Source organism: Rhinoraja longicauda, chromosome 23 (assembly GCF_053455715.1).
Source record: "Rhinoraja longicauda isolate Sanriku21f chromosome 23, sRhiLon1.1, whole genome shotgun sequence".
Taxonomy (NCBI): Eukaryota; Metazoa; Chordata; class Chondrichthyes; order Rajiformes; family Arhynchobatidae; genus Rhinoraja; species Rhinoraja longicauda.
This window is the reverse complement of record NC_135975.1, coordinates 22,474,396-22,494,649: the sequence shown is the minus strand read 5'-3', so window position 1 is coordinate 22,494,649 and position 20,254 is coordinate 22,474,396. Positions and strand designations below refer to the sequence as shown.

General features: G+C 42.8%; 1 protein-coding gene across 3 annotated transcripts; it reads left to right on the top strand.

Annotated features, from left to right (window-relative positions):
- The first annotated feature begins 259 nt into the window (after positions 1-259).
- LOC144605109 (uncharacterized) lies at positions 260-18,435 on the top strand. Of its 3 annotated transcripts, none has more exons than XM_078420167.1 (3): positions 260-549; positions 5,070-5,157; positions 17,159-18,435. In XM_078420167.1, exons 2-3 carry the CDS (start codon positions 5,146-5,148, stop codon positions 18,395-18,397), a joined length of 1,251 nt encoding a protein of 416 aa, XP_078276293.1. In that variant the 5' UTR covers positions 260-549; positions 5,070-5,145; the 3' UTR covers positions 18,398-18,435. The 3 variants fall into 3 exon arrangements, with proteins under 3 accessions (XP_078276293.1, XP_078276294.1, XP_078276292.1); XM_078420168.1 differs by lacking the exon at positions 260-549 and adding an exon at positions 844-963; XM_078420166.1 differs by lacking the exons at positions 260-549; positions 5,070-5,157 and adding an exon at positions 12,011-12,403.
- Positions 18,436-20,254: the final 1,819 nt, after the last annotated feature.

The window sequence follows — 20,254 nt, the reverse complement described above, 5'->3', positions numbered from 1 at the left end:
TCTCTTGAAAACATCCAGTGAATTGGCCTCCACTGCCTTCTGTGGCAGAGATTTCCACAGATTCACAACTCTGGGTGAAGAAGTTTTTCCTCATCTCAGTCCTAAATGGCCTACCCCCTATTCTTAATGTGTGACCCCTGGTTCTGGACTCCCCCAACATCGGGAACATTTTTCCTGCATCTAACCTGTCCAATTCTTTGTGAATTTTATATGTTTCCATAAGATCCCCTCCCATGCCTCTAAATTCCAGTGAATACAAGCCCAATCGACCCATTCTTTCATCATATGTCAGGTGTCTGTCCATCCCCTCCACAGATGCCACCAGACCTCCTAGTTCCTCCAGCATTTTGTGTTTTGGAAAAGAGAGGAATTGGAATGAATAACCGATCTATCCAGGTTTTGTGCTAGTTCCAGTATCTGACCTCTCAGAAGAGTGCAGATACTGATAAATGCAGCTCTTCCTCGGAGATCCCCCCGATCGAGAAAGACTTGCTTTCACTGTGGGGGCAAAGGTGACCGATGAGTGTGGACCCGCAGAATTTGCCACAGGTCAGATGAATTGTTTCTAAGGTGGTAGACGCTATCATCATTTATGTTCGGCACCACGTACACTTGGCACATGAATTGGACAAAAATTAGCATAATAGTCCATTCGGCTCTTTCAATCAATTTTGTCAACAAGATTAGGACTGAGATTCTACTTAAGTGCAATTTTCCAACACCATTAATTCACCATGTATAACACCAATCCTTCATTCCCTTAATCTCTGGTGAAAGAGCATTATCTTTGAGTACCATAAACCCGGAGGGGGGTTATTCCAAAGGTTTACACCCTTTTAAATTTCTCCTCATTTCAGATGTAAATGACCGTCTCCTTATTCTCAAACTATCATTGGTGCTAGATTTCTCAGATGGGGGGAAATATCCAACGTGGATCCAGCCTGTCAAGCCCTCCACAAATTTGTAAGTTTTAATGAGATATCTGATGCTTCTTACTTCTACCTTACCTTACTTCTTACCTACAAGCCCTAAACTCATTTCTGGAACATCTGGATAACAAGGACACCTACATCAGACTCCATTGTATGAATATAGCTCTGACTTCAACACTATAATTCCAACCAACCTCATCTCCAAACTTTGGAACCTAGAACTCAACACCCTCATCTGCAACCAGATTCTTGACTACCTGATCCATATACCTAATCAGTAAGGATATACGACAAAACGTCCTCCGTGACAATTCTAACACCCATGCCACGCAAGACTGAGTTCTCAGCCCCTGGCTATATTGCATACACACTCATGATTCTGCAGCCAAATTCTGCTCTACAGGTTTCCAGATGGCACTGCCGTACTGGACTGGATCATGAACAATGACGGGGTGGAATATAAGAAAGAGATGGAGAACTTAACATCATGGTATCAAAGCAACAACCTCTTCCTCAATGTCAGTAAAACAAAATAGCTGAACTTAGAACGTAGAACAGTACTGCACAAAAACAATGTCTGTGCTGAAAATGATACCAAACCCAACTGCTCTCTGCCTTAACATTACCCATATGCCTCCATTCCCAACATATGCCTATCCAAGCCTCCTAAATGCCACGATTGTGTCTGACTCTGTACTTAATCAGGGATTGTAAATGTGTACAGCAAGATTCTTTCTGATCAGTATGCAAAAAAAGAATTTTATTGTGCCTTGGTACATGTGATAATAAAAGAACAATTGAACCACCCCCAGCAGCGTGTTCCAGGCACTCGCCATCCACAGTGCAAAATATTTGCCCTGCACATCTCCTTTAAAATTTGTTCCTCTCACCTTAAATCTATGCCTTCTCGTATTTGTTTTTTCCATCATGGGAAAAAGGTTCTGACTATCCCTGCCACCCATAATGTTATATACTTTTATCAGGTCTCCAGCTTTCCAGAGGAAACATTCCAAGTCTGTCCAACCTCACCCTGTAGGTAATACCCACTGATCCAGGCACATTCTGGTAAACCTAATCCGCACCCTTTTCAAAGCCTACACATCCGTCCTGTAATAGGGTGATCAGAACTGCATACAATTCTCTAAATGCAGCCTACCCAAAGTCCTATAAAGATACACCCGACTTGAAACCTCCTTTAACATCACCGGCACAGCCCTATCCTGGTTCAAATCTTACCTCTCTGACAGGCACCAGTTCATCTCCATTAACAACTGTAAATCCCCCACCGCTCCCCTCCCCCAAGGTGTCCCCCAAGGCTCAGTCCTTGGCCCCCTCCTCTTCATCCTCTACCTGTTCCCCCTTGGTCAATTAATCCGCCGTCATGGTCTCAACTTCCACTGCTTCGCCGATGATATCCAGCTCCTCATCTCCACCAAGTCAATCTCCACCACCACACACTCTACACTGACAAACTGCATCACTGAAATAAAATCTTGGCTTCAATCAAATTTCCTCAAACTCAACTGCAACAAATCTGAAATCATCATCATTGGTCCAAAATCGCTCACCAAATCCACCCAAAACTTCATCCTCAACATTGATGGTCTCCCAGTATCCACCTCCCCTCACATCCGGAATCTTGGAATCATCTTTGATCAAACCCTCTCCTTCGACAAACACATCAAACACATCACAAAGACAGCCTTCCACCTCAAAAACATTGCCCGTCTCCGTCCATCCCTCTCCTCCACAGCTGCAGAAACCCTCATCCACGCCTTCATCACCTCCCGTCTGGACTACTGCAACAGCCTCCTCTATGGCGCACCTTCAAAAATCATCAGTAAACTTCAATACATTCAAAACTCCGCTGCCCGTCTACTCACCCACACCCCGATCCGTGACCATATCACCCCCGTCCTTTACAAACTCCACTGGCTCCCCATCCCCCAGAGAATTCAGTACAAAATCCTCCTCATGACCTACAAAGCCCTCCATAACCTGGCCCCATCCTACCTGACTGACCTCCTCCACAGGCACACTCCCACCTGCACCCTCCGCTCTGCTGCTGCCAATCTCCTATCCCCCCCTCTCCGGACCAAACTCAGATCCTGGGGGGACAGGGCTTTCTCCATCGCTGCTCCCACCCTATGGAACTCACTACCCCAAACCGTCAGAGACTCCTCCTCACTCACCACATTCAAAACATCACTGAAGTCTCACCTGTTCAGTACTGCCTTCAACCACTGAAGGTCACCTCACCTTCTGTCTCCTTTCTCTGTTCGTTTACTTATTTATCTATTTATTCACTTCCCTATGTTCTTTAAATCCCTGTAAAGCGTCTTTGAGTGTATGAAAAGCGCTATATAAATGTAATGCATTATTATTATTATTATTATCATGGCTCCCTGACTCAAGATTTTAAGATTTCAAGATCAATTTATTGTTACATGTACCAATTAAGGTACAGTGAAATTTGAGTTACCATACAGCCATACTAAGTAAAAAGCATCAAGACACACAGCCACGTAAAATAAAATTTAACATAAACATCCACTGCAGCGGATTCCACATTCCTCACTGTGATGGAAGGCAATAAAATTCAATCAGCTTCCTCTTTGATCACCCATGGTCGGGGCTGTTGAACCATCCGCAGTCGCCGGCTGCCGATTGTCCGAAGCCCTCGCATCAGGATGATCGAAACCCCCCGTGTCGGGATGGTTGAAACACTATCCGTGGCATGGAGCTCCCAAGTCGGCCTCTTCTTACCAGAGACCGTGGGTTTCACGATGTTAAGGTGCACAGGCCCCGCGGTTGGAGCACTCCACAGTCGATCCTCGGCAAAGGATCGCAAGCTCCACGATGTTAAAGTTCGCGCCGTGCCCACGGCTTGAAGCACCGGACCGGTCTCCAGGAAAGGCCGTCAATTCCTTGATGTTAGGCCGCAGTGGGGACAGAGATACGATACGGAGAAAAATCGCATAAGATTGAAAACAAATGTTTCCCCCAATTCCCCCACCCCCACATAAAACAAACCAAGAAACACTAAAACATACTTTTAACACAAACTTAAAATAATAAAAACAGTAGAAAGGACAGACAGACTGTTGGCGAGGTATCCAGTGCTGGTGGCGCCACCTGATGGACTCTTATATTCAATGCCCCAAACTATGAAGGCAAGCATATCATATGCCTTCTTTACCACCCTAATTGTGTTGCTACTTTCATGAGTAATGGACCTGGACTTCAAGATCCTTCAGTACATTGATGCTGTTGAGGATGATGCCATTAATTTCCACTTACATTCAAGTCAAGACTCAAGAGTGTTTTATTGTCATATGTCCCAGATAGATCAATGAAATTCGTACTTGCAGCAGCACATATAATAAACGAGAAAAAAAGTCCACATACATACACACACACTCATGCACACACACACACACACACATATATATATATATATAAGACTGCATTAAATTGCAGGGTTGTGGATGCAGCCCAGCCCATTACACTAACCAGCCTCCTCATTAACTCCATCTATACTTCACATTGCCTCAGGAAAGCAACTCACATAATTAAGGACCACTCACACCCCAGTCATTTTCTCTTCTCCCCTCTCCCATCTGGCAAAAGATAAAAAACTTGAAAACACATACCACCAGATTCAGTAACAGCTTATTCCCTGCTGTTACCAGACTCTCAAATCGACCTGTCATACACTAAACAGCACCCTCTTGTTTTCTAATATATGTACTATTTTTCTACTAGTTGACATCATTTGCATGTGCTGCTTTGCTGTGGCCGTGGATGGCCTGGCCCAACCAGGTCAACACGGGCCACATCACAATCTTGATACGGTTACTGTGGACCTCATGCATCCCATTTACCAGTTCTTAGAATAGGAGGGTCATAATCTTAAAGACGCCGTACACATATTGTTTCTCTTGATAGTGTCAAAATGATGGGTAAGTGTGCTTATCTTAATTTACAATAAGCTTCTGAACCTAGGTCAGTTTTCTGCTGTTGTGTTATCAGTTTTTGTTGCTGTGCTAGAAAACTGAGCTTAGCAATAAACCCTAGGGGCCTGCATGGTGAATATCCATCACAAAACCAATACCAATCCTATTTTTTTGTGTATAGTTTGCTGAAGTGAGACCTAGATCCATTAACTCCTGACTTAGCGACAAGGCTCCTACCGATTGAGCAACAGCAGACAATGATGCAACAGGTCAGTTTTCCCTCGCATACAGTAGATCTTGTTATTTTCTCTTTTAAGGTAATATGTTTTTATTGCTGTTTTCCAATGAAGGGCGAGTTCTGTTTTGAATATATACTTATTGTTTAATCCGTTTATCTTTTTTTATTTAGTCAAAGGGTGGGGAGTTCAAAGGCTGAGCCAACAATGCTACTGAGAAGGTGCCATGAACTGCTGCAATCTGTGAGGGTGGGTACACCACATTGCTATTAAGAAGGGAGTTCTGTCACGCTGAGTTACTCCAGCATTCTGTGTCTATCTTCGATTTAAACCAGCATCTGCAGTTCCTTCTTACACATAATGCTATTCGGGAGCTAGTTCCAGGATTTTGACCGATCAATGGCTAGGGAACTATAATATATTGTGTAGCTTGCAGGGCAACCTCCTGGTGGTGGTGTTCCAATGCTTGTGCTGCCCTTGTCCATTTTGCTGGTAGAGATTGCGAGTTTGGAATTGTTGCCTAGGTATTTTGGTGAGTTGCCGCAGTGCATCCTGTAAATGGTACAAACTGCTGCTGCAGTCGCCTGTGGTCATGTGTGCAAATGGAATGCATATCAAATAGGCTCCTGTGTCCTGTGTTGTATAGAGCTTCTTGAGTCTTATTGGAGCTACACTCACCCAGGAAGGTTGAGAGTATACTATCACACTCCTGGTTTGAACCTTGTAGATGGTAGATAGCTGATGGCAGAGATGCTGCCTGTCCCGCTGAGTTACTCCAGCTTTTTGTGTCTGCAGATGGTAGATAGATATGGGGTGTTAGGAGATGAGTTACTCACCACAGGATTCCTAACCTTTTGAACTACTGTTGTAGCTGCACTTTGTACCTGGCCACTTCAGATCAGTTTCTTTCCTAATATTGTGGCTTTATGGATTCTTTATGAATATATTTTGTACATAGTATTGTTGGTTGTTTTCTCTGCAATGTGATTACATTCTGAAAAAAATAAATGTATAGAGAAAACCTTTACATACCTGGTACTAAAATTATACCAATTATCAATAGTCAATCAATAGTCAATAGTCGTTTATTTGTCACATACACATAAATGTGTAGTGAAATGAAACATTACCCGCAGTTGAACAATAAGACCAATAAGATTAATCAATAAAAATGCAATAACACATACAATCACAACTAACACCAAACAAAAAGAAACATCCATCACAGTATGTCTCCTCCAGTCCCTTCTCACTGTGATGGAAGGCCAGAATGTCTTTTTCTCTTCCCTGCCGTCTTGTCCCACGGTCAGGCTGTTGGAGTTGCCACGTCGGGGTGGGCGGTGAAAAATCCCGCGGCCTATTTCAGGCCGCGCCGGACGGTGAAAGGTCCGTGGTGGGCCGACCCAAGTCCCGCGATTCGGGGCAGGCGAACACGCTGCCTCTGCCGCTGCCGGAGCTCCCGATGTCGGCCCCCATCCAGGGGCCTGCGGGCTTCCGACATCCACGCGGCCCGCGCCGGAGCCTCCGGAGACGAGTCGCAGCCGTTCCCGCAGCATCCGCAGGCAGCCACCGCCGCAGGTGGTGAGTCCGGGCCGCGGGCTCTGCAAACCAGAGCCCCAGGTGGTCCCAGGTGCATGGCCGGTGGTAGGCCGCAGCGGGAACGGAGACACGACACAGAACAAAGGTCGTGTCTCCGTTCGGGAGAGAGAATGTTACAGTTCCCGTTCCCTCCCACCCCCCCCCCCAAAACATAACATACAACACTACATCATATTAAACTACAATTCAGACAAAAACAACAAAAAACACAAAAGACAGACGGACTGCATGAGATATTATTCATTTATGTAAGGACAAATACAGAGCATTTCCTTTAAAGTGAGACATATTTTAATTCAAAGATTTACAAATCATTGCTTTTTGGTCATAAATCCATCGCACGTAATAGAAACAAAATATGTTCATGAAACAAATGCCATACATTACAAAAAAGCAGAATAACCTGCCAAAGCACATATTCTAAATACTTAACAAAAAAACAATGACTGTCCTTTTTTCAGCAAAGTAAACATGATTCTCGAAAGCTGAGAAAAACTTTCTCGTTGAAATGTGTAAGATTCTGAGGAGGTTTGACAAGGTGGGTAGTGAAGATATTTTCCCTGCTGGGCAGCATCAAAGAAAGAAGTACAGTCTGAGGACACGGTTCAACCACAAGAGTGCGAAAAGGAGTAATTTTGTCTCAGAATAGTTGTCAATGGAATTCTTGACACCAGGAGAGTTGTAGACATTAAGTCATCAGGAAGCACAAAATCCCTTTCTTGGCCTTGAATGTATCTAATGACTCAGCAATCACAGTAAAATGGGATAAAGAATCCCTTTATTCACAACTCACAGGGAAGAAATTCCTCTTTAAGTCATAAGTGGTCAGTCCCTTTTAATGCAGTTCTGTCCTCTGGTTCCAGACTCCACCAAAAGCGAAATCACCCTCATGTCAAGCCCTGCCAGAATTGTTTATGTTTTATTGAGATTCCTTCTCATTCTTCTTAATTATGGGTCCGACCCTTCCTCAAAACAACCCATTCCATGTAGGAAACTTTAACTAGCGGGGAATTTAACAGCGGCCGCACGGGCAACAGTGACAGCCCCGGCACCTAGAAAATAGCACGGCAACACTGATTGTATCCAAGTCTGGTATCCATTAGTCACATACAGTATATAGAGATCAAAGTAGTCTGCTGTGCTCCAGGTGTGTCGTACCACAGGAGACCTGTGGAATTTTAGAATTTGGACCCCACCAAGTTTTTTTTAATCCAGTGCCATCTAGGATTTTAGAGCTCCAATTATCCGGTACATTCAGTGTGGTTTAAACACTTGGTTTAAACTAAAACATTTCACTGTAGCTCATTACACGTGACAATAAACTAAACTAAACTCAAGTAAACTTGATTCTTGCTGACAAGAGGCTGATGTCTGGGGTCATATTGGATTCATCAATGCACACTCCAGAATGCAGATGATTGTTGTCCTGACCCGAAACGTCACCCTTCCATGTTCTCCAGAGATGCTGCCTGACCCGGAGTTACTCCAGCACTTGCTATTATTTTTGATTGTTGGATTATCTTGATTTGTTAATCCACACCCCAGAAAATGTCTGTCCATGAATCCAACGTAATAATGAGATCGTACGCAGTTTTCTTTCAGACATAAAATTTCTCACCAAGGAAGGCGCTGGTACAATGCACTCCGTCGTACGTGGCCTTCACAGCGTTACTTGTCTGGACACCAGTAGGTTCTACCTGTAGCAATCGTGCTACTTAATCAACACCAACAGGTTGTCAAAGAAGCTCGCATCAGCATTGCGTTGGTGGAAACGCTCGCTCAATTCTAACACCCAGACCTTTTGTCCCTGTGACCGCGTGAGTTTTCATCGGGTCTCCCAAATCCCAAAGATATGCTGGTCGTTGGATGAATTTGCTTCTATAAATTGTTCTCAGTCAATGGTTGCTGGTGTTCATGGTGATGTGCAAGAGAACATGTTAGAATACTAAGGGGGGAGGGGGGAGGGGGGGGGGGGGGGGGACGCGGTTGATGCAGTAGCTCTGGGACACAGCTTGGACTTTCTGGGCCGAATAACTTCTTTTCCTTTTGTAAGGAAATATGAAAACTGCTTTTCTTACAATGCGATATTTTGCAATGCTCTTGGAAAATCGTTTCGCAGAGCTTGGTTCTGCCTGAGAGTTGCACAATCTCCCAGCTGATTGGACAGAAAATAGATAGGAAGGGTTTAGACAAATTCAGGCAAACGAGACCAGCCCAATGTGCCAACTTGGTCGGCGTGACAAAGTGCGCCGAAGGGCCTGTTTCCGTGCTGTACAGTCATATAACGCAATGACTGTATACTGAACAGCTGTGCTTAATTGCGAACACTTTCACTTTGCAGCGTGGTATCCCTGTGCCCAGCAAGTTAATGTTGAGGTCATTGAAAACCTGGATTAGATCGGTTAGAAAGGGAGTTTAGGCACTTTGTGTCGTGTTTAGAAATGAACTTCCTTGGCAAGCTAAATGTTCTTTCACGGGCCTGCCGTTTTAAATCCTGAATGACACTTTTGGTACGTAGTCTCAGAAATCTTTAGAGTACTCTGCCGCAACTAAGCCACCAAATGTCACTGTGGTCCATCGATTTATTCTATTTAACTTTGGAGTTATCTGCGATTGGCTGCATGGGAACTGATGAAATTTACGTGAACTCAAGTTTCTTAACATCATCAAAATCCAGTGTTGACACGAGGAACTGCAGATAGACACAAAAAGCTGGAGTAACTGGCGGGACAGCCAGCGTCTATGGAGAGAAGGAATGAGTGACGTTTTGGGTCGAGACCCTTCTTCAGACAACTGCAGATCCTGGTTTTCAGATAAAATGCAGGAGAAACTCAGCGGGTCAGACATCATTGCCTCTACACGTTCTCACCTAGCACACAGCTAACAATGGCATGTTTCCTTTATCATCGTTACGTTTTGCATAGCTTTCATTCATTTATTCTACACCTCTCCACATCACCGTCTATATCTTCCATTTCCCTTTCCCCTGACTCTCAGTCTGAAGAAGGGTCTCGACCCGAAACGTCACCTTTTCTCCAGAGATGCTGTCTGACCCGCGGTTACTCCAGCTTTTTGTGTCTATCTCTGGAAGACATGAATCGGCGACCTATCGCTTTCCATGTTTTGTCCTGCCCTCATTTCTCTTCCATCTTTCTTTCCAAAACTACAATCTGTCTGAAGAAGAGTCCCTAACCAAAACGTCGACTCTCCATGTTCTCCGGAGATCCTGCCTGACTTTGTGTCTTTTATAATTAAAATATAGTGCCTTTCCCACAAAACGCCTGAAGTTGCACAATGCAATAAAATCCGATTCGTTTCGCTATGCCAATTGATTCCAGATGGCTGTTAATTCTACCAGTCTTTCAACGTTTTCTCCAAATCCAGACACTCAAGTAATCTGTGGACGTTTGTAAAAACGTGTCCTCTCGGATCAGTGTCTTTCGTGCTACACAGCGCTACCAGTTTCTTGGCAATGTTGAACGATCGTCAATACTGAGAAATGAATGCGGTGCCAATGGCGTGCTTACTCCCATTCCAAACAAAGAAAATGGTGGAGCTCCTGCATGTACACGTCTCATTTTATAGCTTGCAACATATTGTCGGATATATTAACGTGCTCCAGCACTTTGTGACCTGTGTACTAACCAACATCTGCAGTTCTTTGTTTCAAAGTTTCTTCAGCTCCTCGTTTGTTTCCCCCTCCCCGCGTTCTCCCGTGTATTCAGAGCACCGCGTTATGTCTGCACATTCCTTGTGACTTACAGTGGTTTATTGCCACGTCAAGCAAATGATTTAATATTTGAGGGGCACAAAATATTAATCTCACCACTTTTTATTTCGTTTATGACATACTGCCCCGGGCTTTCGCTTTTGGGAGAAGAGGTGAACAGAAATGGTGAAGTGTGACATAGACTGGGAATCGTGTCAGTGCGATATGTGGGACGTCGCTATTTGCTCTAATTTGGAGGAACTCTAACGTCACCGTGGCTATTTTTCAAATATCGAGGGCCCGGTGCGAAAAAGTAATTGGTCCCGAGATATACTTTGGGGCGTATTACTCTTATGCATTAATATCGGTTGTGTCTTCAGTGTTATCGTCTACGAAAAGACAAAACGAAGATTATAAGTAGACAGGATCTTAGTAAGTTGTGGGGAAGAGCTAACGGACCGGACATCCCACTCCTGCGTCTATATCGCATGTTCTATAATTTATCACATAGTCCGAGATATTAACGCGATGACATGTTAATATGCGCTCCAAAGTATTTGTACAGTACTGTTATAATCAAAGAGGAAAGAAGCATATTAACACATGCTCTTTAGCAGTAGTCGATATAATCATCTGCATGTGTACGAAGGAACTGCAGATGCTGGTTTAACCCGAAGGCAGACACAAAAAGCTGTCGTAACTCAGCAAGACAGGCTGGAGAAAAGGAATGGGTGACATTTGAAGAAAGGTGTCGACCCGAAACGTCACCCATTCCTTCTCTCCAGAGATGCTGCTCGTCCTGCTGAGTTACTCCAGCTTTTTGTGTCTGTAATCGTCGGCAGATGCTTTAGCCTCCACGGGTCTGCCAGGCTGTGGCCGAGGGGTGCGGGTCTCGCTTGCACTGAGCTGAAGGGTTGTGCCACGTTGTGTGGATCGGCTAATGGCAGCGCAAAGGAATTCCAACTATCTGCGGGACGATGATCCAAAGCAGAAACAGCACAAGACAGGACACAGGGTGCTGGAGTAACGCAGCGGGCCAGGCAGCATCGACAAGGCTCGTTAATCCGCTTCTAGTAAGTGGACTGTAACCGCCGGATTGTGACCGCCCGTTTCTAGCGTTATTTAATAATGAGGAACGGTGGACGGTTAAACAAAAGCTGCAGCAGAGGCGCTGAGTGCGGGGAGTCGGCGCTACCTACTGACTGTATGTGGCGGTTTAACCGAAATAAAATATTGTTCCTGAATGACAACGTGGAAATGTAAAAAAACCTGAAACGAGTAAACACGTTATAATTAAGCTAATAAAAGGAGAAACGAATGCGGCGCCACGGCATCAAGGAAAGTACCGAATGGTTCAAATCCACTGGAGTTGTGGTCTCTGAAACCGTGATGTAACTGGAGTGAGCTGTACATCTCAACAAGCCTCCCCTCCCAGAGTACGTGGCAGCCGCAGTCCTCGACCGACACAAATCACTCCAACGTGCCAGCGATCCCAGAGAGCCCGCGGCGCTGAAAGGATCAGAGTTTTAAGCAACTTCTGAGGTTCAGCCCAACCTTCGCGTTGATGCTCCTCCTGCGCCTCTCAGAGAGTAGCATTTGGTGCAAGCGCCCTGTTCACAACCTGCTGGAGCCAGTGGTCCCACAGCGCCCGACTTGGCCTTTTATTTGATTTGCGGTATGACTTCCATGAAGCAAAAAAGTAAAAGTCATTCCGATCGCAGGTCCCCCAGTCCACAGGATGACGTGGCAAAGAGGGGCTCGAAGGGCGGCAAAGGGGGGGCAGAGTCGGCCTCGGCCATTGGGAAGGTGGTGAATGTCATGCTCTTTGTAGTCCTGGCTGCGAGCGTGGCAGCTTTCGGCTGCTATATCTACAGCCTCTCGGAGCAGATCAACCATTTTCACCAAAGGAACGAAGAGACGTCCATTCAAAGCAATGAACTGGCGAAGAAGATGGAAACTGTTCTTCAACAGGTAAGTGCATGCTCTGTCCCATTTGCAGTTCCAGCCAGGCTTCGAGACATGCTCTGCTCTGAAGTCTTGTGATTGAACTTTATCGCTTTTAAAATATTTTAGAGATTGATTTACTTCCTTTTTATAATGAATGTGTTTTTACAAGTTTAAGACCGCACCCGACCCCAAAATCCAACGTGATCGCCATACCTAATAAACAGCGGCCATGTAGCCCGTCTCCAACATGGGAACCATTCACATAGGTTGGAACAATATTGTTCTGCACTTATCTACTCTAATTTCCATTTTTCAGTGAAGTCAACTCAGATGGTTGCTGTGAAGTTCTCCTTAATCAGTAAAGCAACTCCTCCTCTTTTACCCCCACCTCCATCTCACTTGCAGCACCTGTATACTGGAACATTAAGCTGCCAGTCCAGTTCCTCCTTTAGTCAGGTTTTTCCATTTCAATTTCATATATTTCTTCTGTACTGGTTTACACATTGTCTTTTTATTTGCACAGACACTTTTTTATTCGACCCTTCCACGATACCAGGAGCTTCTTTTGCAATAACCACTCACCTGTCCACTTTCCAGTTCTAACGAGTGGTCTTGCATCTGAGATTCACTGATGCTCCCTGGCCTATTGTGTGTTTTCATCATATTATGTATATTTCAGCCATCCTGTAATCTAGATTCTTGCAGAAGAGCATTCATGCCTCTGATGTGGGCTGCTGGAAATGCTAATGCCATTATACACTATGTGAATAGCTGCATGTTCTTTCTTCAATTAAATTATATATTTTTTGAGTATAGTTGGCAGAGCAGCTGAACTGCATCAGTACTATGTGTCCCCTCAGTCTACTTTAATCAATGGTGCAATCATTCACAATTTTCACTTCATCTAAGACTGTCAAACCCTCCTCCCAAGAGTGTCATTAATATTTATATATCTTTATGCTCTTGTCGAAACAGTTGATTATTTTGCTGAAACTCTATCAATATTCAACCTTTTCAAATCAATTTCAAACATTGGGGCCAAGTTTCTTTCAATGGTCATATTCCCTGTCAGGCTTATTTGTGAATTCTAAACCTGAAAATGTTAAAATGTTCGAGAAATAGTTAAAGACCTTCACAGTTTTGGTAAGGTAGATGCAGTATTAATGCACAAGCTTGAAGTGGCTAACTTGACCTGCTCATGGATGCAACACAAGCAGAGTGGTAAAGAAGGCAGACACAAAATGCTGGAGTGACAGCGGGACAGGCAGCATCTCCAGAGAGAAGGAATGGGTGACACAAAATGCTGAAGTAACTCAGCAAGGCATGCAGCATCTAAGGAGAGAAGGAATTATGGCTTATGGTATACTTGCCTTCAAAGGCTGAAGCATTGAGTAAAAGGGTCAGGAGGTCATATTGCAGCTTCTTAGATTGTTTGGGGGGTGGAGGCATACTGCATTTGGCATACTGTATGTAGTTCTGGTCACCCTTTTACAGGAAGGCTGTAGAGGTTTTGGAAAGTGCACAGAAAAGGTTTACCTGAATGATGCCTGGATTAGAAGTTGGACAAACTTGGATTGTTTTCTCTGGAGTGAAAGAGGATGAGACCTGATGGAAGTTTATAAAGTTATTTGAGATTTAGATATAGTCAAAATCTTTTTCCTATGGTAGAAACATTAAATACTAAAGAGCATAGCGTTATGTTCAGAAAATGGAAAGTTGAAAGGAGATGTGCAAGGCTGCAAGTAAGAATTTCATTGTTCTATCTGGGACATATGACAATAAAACACTATTGACTCCTGACTCAAGGCAGTTTTTTTTTACAGAGGCTTGTAGGTGCTTGGAATACATTGACAGGGGTGGTAGTGAAAGCAGATACGATAGCAGCATTTAAGCGATTTTAGCATGGCACATAGATATGCAGGGAATGAAACGATCGTGGGACAAATGGGGCTGTTCCTGTGCTGCACTGTTTTAAGTTCTAACTTTTCAGGCATTTGGATCTGGTGGCATTGAGTTATCTGCCTGCATTGCCATCTTGCCTCACATGGCTTCCAGTTCCATTTAAATATAGCCACGTACCATTTCTCAGGTTTTGTCCTGTCCCCACCTCTCTTTTCAGTGTTCCACCACTTCTACAACCAGCCTGAGGAAGGGACCCGAACCGAAACATTATCTGTCCATTCCCTCCACAGATGCCTGACCTTCCTCCAGCACTTCATGTTTTGTTCGAGATTCCAGCATCTGCAGTTCCTCTTGTCAGCAATAAATGGCAAGATTTACCATCAAAATAATGGAGACAATAAATGAAGAATATCTGTTGGAGTCTGGGCACACAGGATTCTGAGAATTTCTTTTTTTTTACAAAGAATTTGCAAGAAACAAACCTGCATAGTCTACAATATACAGAATAAAATCTGCATCTGATAGGTGTGCACTTTAATTTGTAACAGAGTCAGAATTTTACAAACTGACATGACTGGTGGATCATTGAACATTTTCTGAATGAGAAAAGAGGAGCTAGTAGCCAAGCTTTACACAATTGCACACTGCTGTTACCCCTACAAACTGAAAGCAGCACAGAGGTGTTAAATGCTTTGGGATGGTTGTCAGAGCTGAGGGCTCCATGTAAATATTAATGTTATCATCTCACCTCTGCTGATAACTGTTAAAATTTACAACGTGAGGCTGCACATTTGGTGTCAGCATATCTGTACCATGAGGCAATGCAAACTTTAAAGCATATGTCAGCAATAAAATAAAGCATATGTTTCGTATTTGGTTTGTTTGTGTCATTTTATTTGTGTCAAAAATCCTTATTAAAACGTTTTTGTATGAACAGGGATATCCACAGTATTAGTAGTTGAAAAAATACTACCTTCATTTATTTGCAATAGATGCCAGTTTGATTTAAAAAAAAAATGATTTCACAGTTATACAGCATGGAAACAGACACTTTGGTCCAACTCATCCATGCTGACCAAGATGTCGTTCTCGGCAAATTCCATATGCCTGCTTTTGGCCCATATCCCTCCAAACCTTTTTTTTACCCAATGTCCAAGTGTCTTTTAAACATTGTATTTGTCCCTACCTTGACAACTTCCTCTGGCAGCTTGTTCCATATACCAACCCCCTCCATGTGAAAACAAATTGCCCTCAAATCCCTTTTAAACTTCCCTCCACTCACCTTAAATCCATGTTCTCTAGTTTTAGAGTTTGCCACCCTGAGAAAAAGACTGTGACCACTCATGTTCTCTGTGGGTAACACACACATGCCAGATTTGGAAGGCAGTGAGATTGAAAATTCTGCCAGAATCTAAGTAGATGACCTAGGCTTACAAATGAATGTTTCATGCAGGAAATGGTATGATGCCAGGGATTATCGTGGGTGAATTGAGCAAAACAAGTCAATGTTGCCTATTCAGTTGGGTATAAATTATCACATACCTCTGTTGAAAGGGGCAGAGCAAAGTGAGGCCAAGGGTCCCTCAACAACGTACCAAACCTATTGCCTTTTTTGACTTGCTTTTCTATTTGTTAGATTTATTTTTGTGAAACTATCTTTCATCGAGATTTTAAAGATTGGTTCATTTTATAAATGTATTTTTGCACCTTTAAATTTAAAAGTCCAAAGTAACCATTTAAATTATATTATTTGACTATAAAATTGTTTTGAGAATCATAAACTTTGAACATTCCAAACAACAGCATACAGTAAGATTCTAACATCGAAAACCTGTGTTAAATTATTCCTGATTTTCATCTTGCATTGTTTTATGTAATTCAACTTAAAATAAAATTCTCATATGAGCTTTCTGAAGGAGTGACTGAATCCAATAGATTTTTGCACCCGTGCATGCAGTCATGCAACAGGCACTGTATATGATTAGCCCTCTTGGTCTGGCAGTGCATTACTAAAATCTGTCTGAGCCTGAGGACTGTATATATTTTTATAATTCATTTATTTTCATTTGTGTAATATGTAGCTTCCAGCCATATTTGACAGTATTGGAAGCTGAGATGGCTGGGATTTGGCGAATTATAAGTGAATAGTCCAAGTAAATTTAAAGAATGAAGGTTAGAATCTATCTGTTGGTCATTTAGTTTTCTAAAAATTGTTAAAACATTTTTTGCCAATTTAATTTCTCCTCAATTGTGCACGACTAACAAATAAATTCTTAATATAATGTTAATACTTAAATCACAAATGTTTGGGTAACAAGTTGTATTTCAAATTTTGTAATTAACAAAATAAATGTAAGATAGCTGTGGTCATACAGTCAAATGGCACTGCACACATTGTTAGCTGACAGTTCTGCGTTGGGTTATAACATGGAGTGTGGTCAACTTGGTAACATGGAACAGCATTGCAGTGGCATTGAAGAAGAAAGGCAGAAAACCTTGCTGCATCAGCAATACTACGTTTGTTAACTTTAGATGGTTTTAGACCAGGTGGCAAAACCTCTTTTATCAATCTGATTGGTGTTAGACTGTGTGAAACCAATTATCCTTGGTAAGTACCTACAACAGTGAAAATTGGCATATTCGCAAGTGGACAGAGTTTTACTTTCTCTTGTTCACTTCTCAAAATGCGAGTCTAAGCATTTATTGACCACCCCTAATTGCCCTTGAGGAGGTGATGGTGATAAGCCACCTTTGGAACCATTCAATTTCTTGTGGTGGTGGGGGTTTTCCCACAAAGCTGTGTGTAAAATTATTCTCAGTTTATACTCTATAATCTCCTCATTCACCAGCATCTGTGTAATGTTTCATCTATTTCAGGTGGAATCTACGAAAGTCGTGATTAACAAACTGGAATCAGAGCTGCATGGCAATCAGCAGGAGCTGCAGAAAACTAACAACGCTGTCACGAAGAGTGAAAGCAAGACAAATCAAATTGGTGAAACTCTTCAAAAGCTGCAGAACGAAATACTGCAAGATCTCTCTGATGGCATCCAAGATGTTAGAAATGCTAGAAATAAGGATTTTACATCTCTTGAAAAAACAGTAGAAGAAAGGTTAACTGAATTAACCAAATCAATCCATGATAACATTGCTGTTTTTACGGAACTTCAGAGGAAGAGTCAGAATGACATTGATGAGATTAAATCAAAGATTGATTCATTAGAAATGACTATTGAGGCAAAGAGTCAAGAAACGACATCTTTAGTCACCAAACATGATCAATTGAAAAGTACACTATATTCACAACAATCTGCATATGATGTACTGAGAGAGTCAGTCTCCAACACTGTAAAATCTCTCCATGATATATCTGAAGAGGTTCAGCAAAGTAAGCAAGATTTACAGGAAACAAAGAAAAGCTTGAATGAGCAAATAAAAACCGTGATTTCAGAAGCAGGTGGCGTTTCCGAGAATGTAGAAAAGAACAATGAAAAACTTGAATCCCGATTAATCACCACAGAAGAAAACATTATGGCTTTGAACACAGTTGCAACACATTTATCTGACAAAATAGAGTTCTACAATTTTGATTCAATGCAGGACACCGTGAGAAGTATTGTTCAGTCTCATGAGTCACTCAGCAAAGAGATTCAAACACAGAAAGCAAACCTGGAAGGTCTGCAAAGTCTGGAAACCAATGAAACACTTAATAATCTTCAAAACGAAATGCAAGCTCTTGAATTACATCAGCAACAACAGACTGAGGAAATTGAGTCCAAGCACAATGAAAGGCTGAAGCAGTTGGAAAAGAATGTGGGCAAGATTGATGAAGAAAGTAAGAAAGTTGCAGCTGTATTAAATTCAATGGAAGAGACAATGCAATCAGAGTTTCCTGAGAAATTATCATCATTGGAAACATCTATGGATGAGCTGAGGTCTTCAGTCAATGAAGCCAAGTATGACCTGGAAGTTTTAGGGGCATCTGTGGAGAGCCTCATCTCAGAATCTGATAAGACTAATACCGCTGAGGATGAACTGTCATCCCTAAAGCTCTCACTGAATGAACTGCAATCTGATGTTGATAAACTATCAGATTCATTAAACAGGATACAATAAGCCACCAAACACCAATTTTAATAAACCTCAGCTCTTGAGAAAATGGAAAATAAAAACAGTATTGGAAAGTTTTGTAATGAAATACTGTATAAACATCCATGATGTATTGTACAATTATCCAGTTATAAAATGATAATTTTGAAACTAATTTCAGTTGATACAAACTTAATTCTGCACTGAAAACCAGTAGAATCAACCTCTAAATATTAACAAATATTCATCCCAAACATCATATTGTCCTTAATTTCCTTTTCTGTACAGATGCAGATTTTATGCAAGCATAGCAAACATAAACTCTCATTGAATTTGAATATCACAGCACAAATTCACCCACTAAGTCAAGATTAAATCTCTGAATGGGCTGATATAGAAGGTACTTGAATTGTGCTGCTTCACACAATTGGCTGAATTGGCTGAGGAAATTTGTTACACATTCACTGTGACTCGTGTCACTGAGTCAAAGGGCTGTCAGATGCTTCATTACACACCTCTTGTTGACACTATAACTTAGTTCAAAATTACTTCTTTGGATCCCACACATTTCAGCTTTTTTTGTTGGTTCAGGAGTAGCAGATCTAACTGCTGTTGATGCCTTTGAAATATTTCCTGGGATTGCTGCATCCTCGTTGGCACTGTCCACCTCCCACCTCTAGTTCGCAGGCCTGCTCAGCATAGTAACTCGGTGACATACTGACTGGGCCTGTCGATTGTTGGCAGAATTTTAATAAAGCCACGAAGCAAATTTGGGGCTGGTGCCTTTATGGCCATTTTAAGCTCAAATAATATTTCTCCATCTGCCTGACACGTCACTTTAAACATTTTCTAGCCACCAAGTGGTTATCTGGATCTGAGTGACCCAGCACCAACCTTCGGTATCCCCACAGTTACTACCCAACCAGCTGAGACTTTGCTGTGCCAGTTCCCCACTCCAAGTGTGTAAGAAGGAACTACAGATAGATAGATGTTGGTTTACACCGAAGATAGACAATAGACAATAGGTGCAGGAGGAGGCCATTCGGCCCTTCGAGCCAGCACCACCATTCAATGTGATCATGGCTCATCATTCTCAATCAGTACCCCGTTCCTGCCTTCTCCCCATACCCCCTGACTCTGCTATCCTTAAGAGCTCTATCTAGCTCTCTCTTGAATGCATTCAGAGAGCGCAGTAGCGCAGCGGTAGAGTTGTTGCTTTACAGCGAATGCAGCGCCGGAGACTCCGGTTCGATCCTGACTACGGGTACTGTACTGTAAGGAGTTTGTACGTTCTCCCCGTGACCTGCGTGGGTTTTCTCCGAGATCTTCGGTTTCCTCCCACACTCCAAAGACGTACAGGTATGTAGGTTAATTGACTGGGTAAATGTAGGGATCGCTGGGCGGCGCGGACTTGGTGGGCCGAAAAGGCCTGTTTCCGCGCTTTATCTGAAATATAAAAAATATGAAAAATTGATCTCCACTGCCTTCTGAGGCAGAGAATTCCACAGATTCACAACTCTCTGACTGAAAAAGTTTTTCCTCATCTAAGTTCTAAATGGCCTACCCCTTATTCTTAAACTGTGGCCCCTTGTTCTGGACTCCCCCAATATTGGGAACATGTTTCCTGCCTCTAACGTGTCCAACCGCTTAATAATCTTACACGTTTCAATAACAAGCCTAGTCGCTCCAGTCTTTCAACATATGACAGTCCCGCCATTCCAGGAATTAACCTAGTAAACCTACGCTGCACGCCCTCAATAGCAAGAATATCCTTCCTCCAGATGGATACAAAATGCTGGAGTAACTCAGTGGGACAGGGAGTATCTCTGGAGAGTAGGACTACGTGCCATTTCAGGTCGAGACCCTTCTTCAGACTGAAGACAG

Bases quoted from the DNA above. Each gene is read 5' to 3' on its own strand.
- LOC144605109 (XM_078420166.1), top strand. From the start codon at position 12,110: ATGACTTCCATGAAGCAAAAAAGTAAAAGTCATTCCGATCGCAGGTCC. The intron at 12,404-17,158 runs GTAAGTGCATGC...CATCTATTTCAG, and splicing joins TGGAAACTGTTCTTCAACAG to GTGGAATCTACGAAAGTCGT.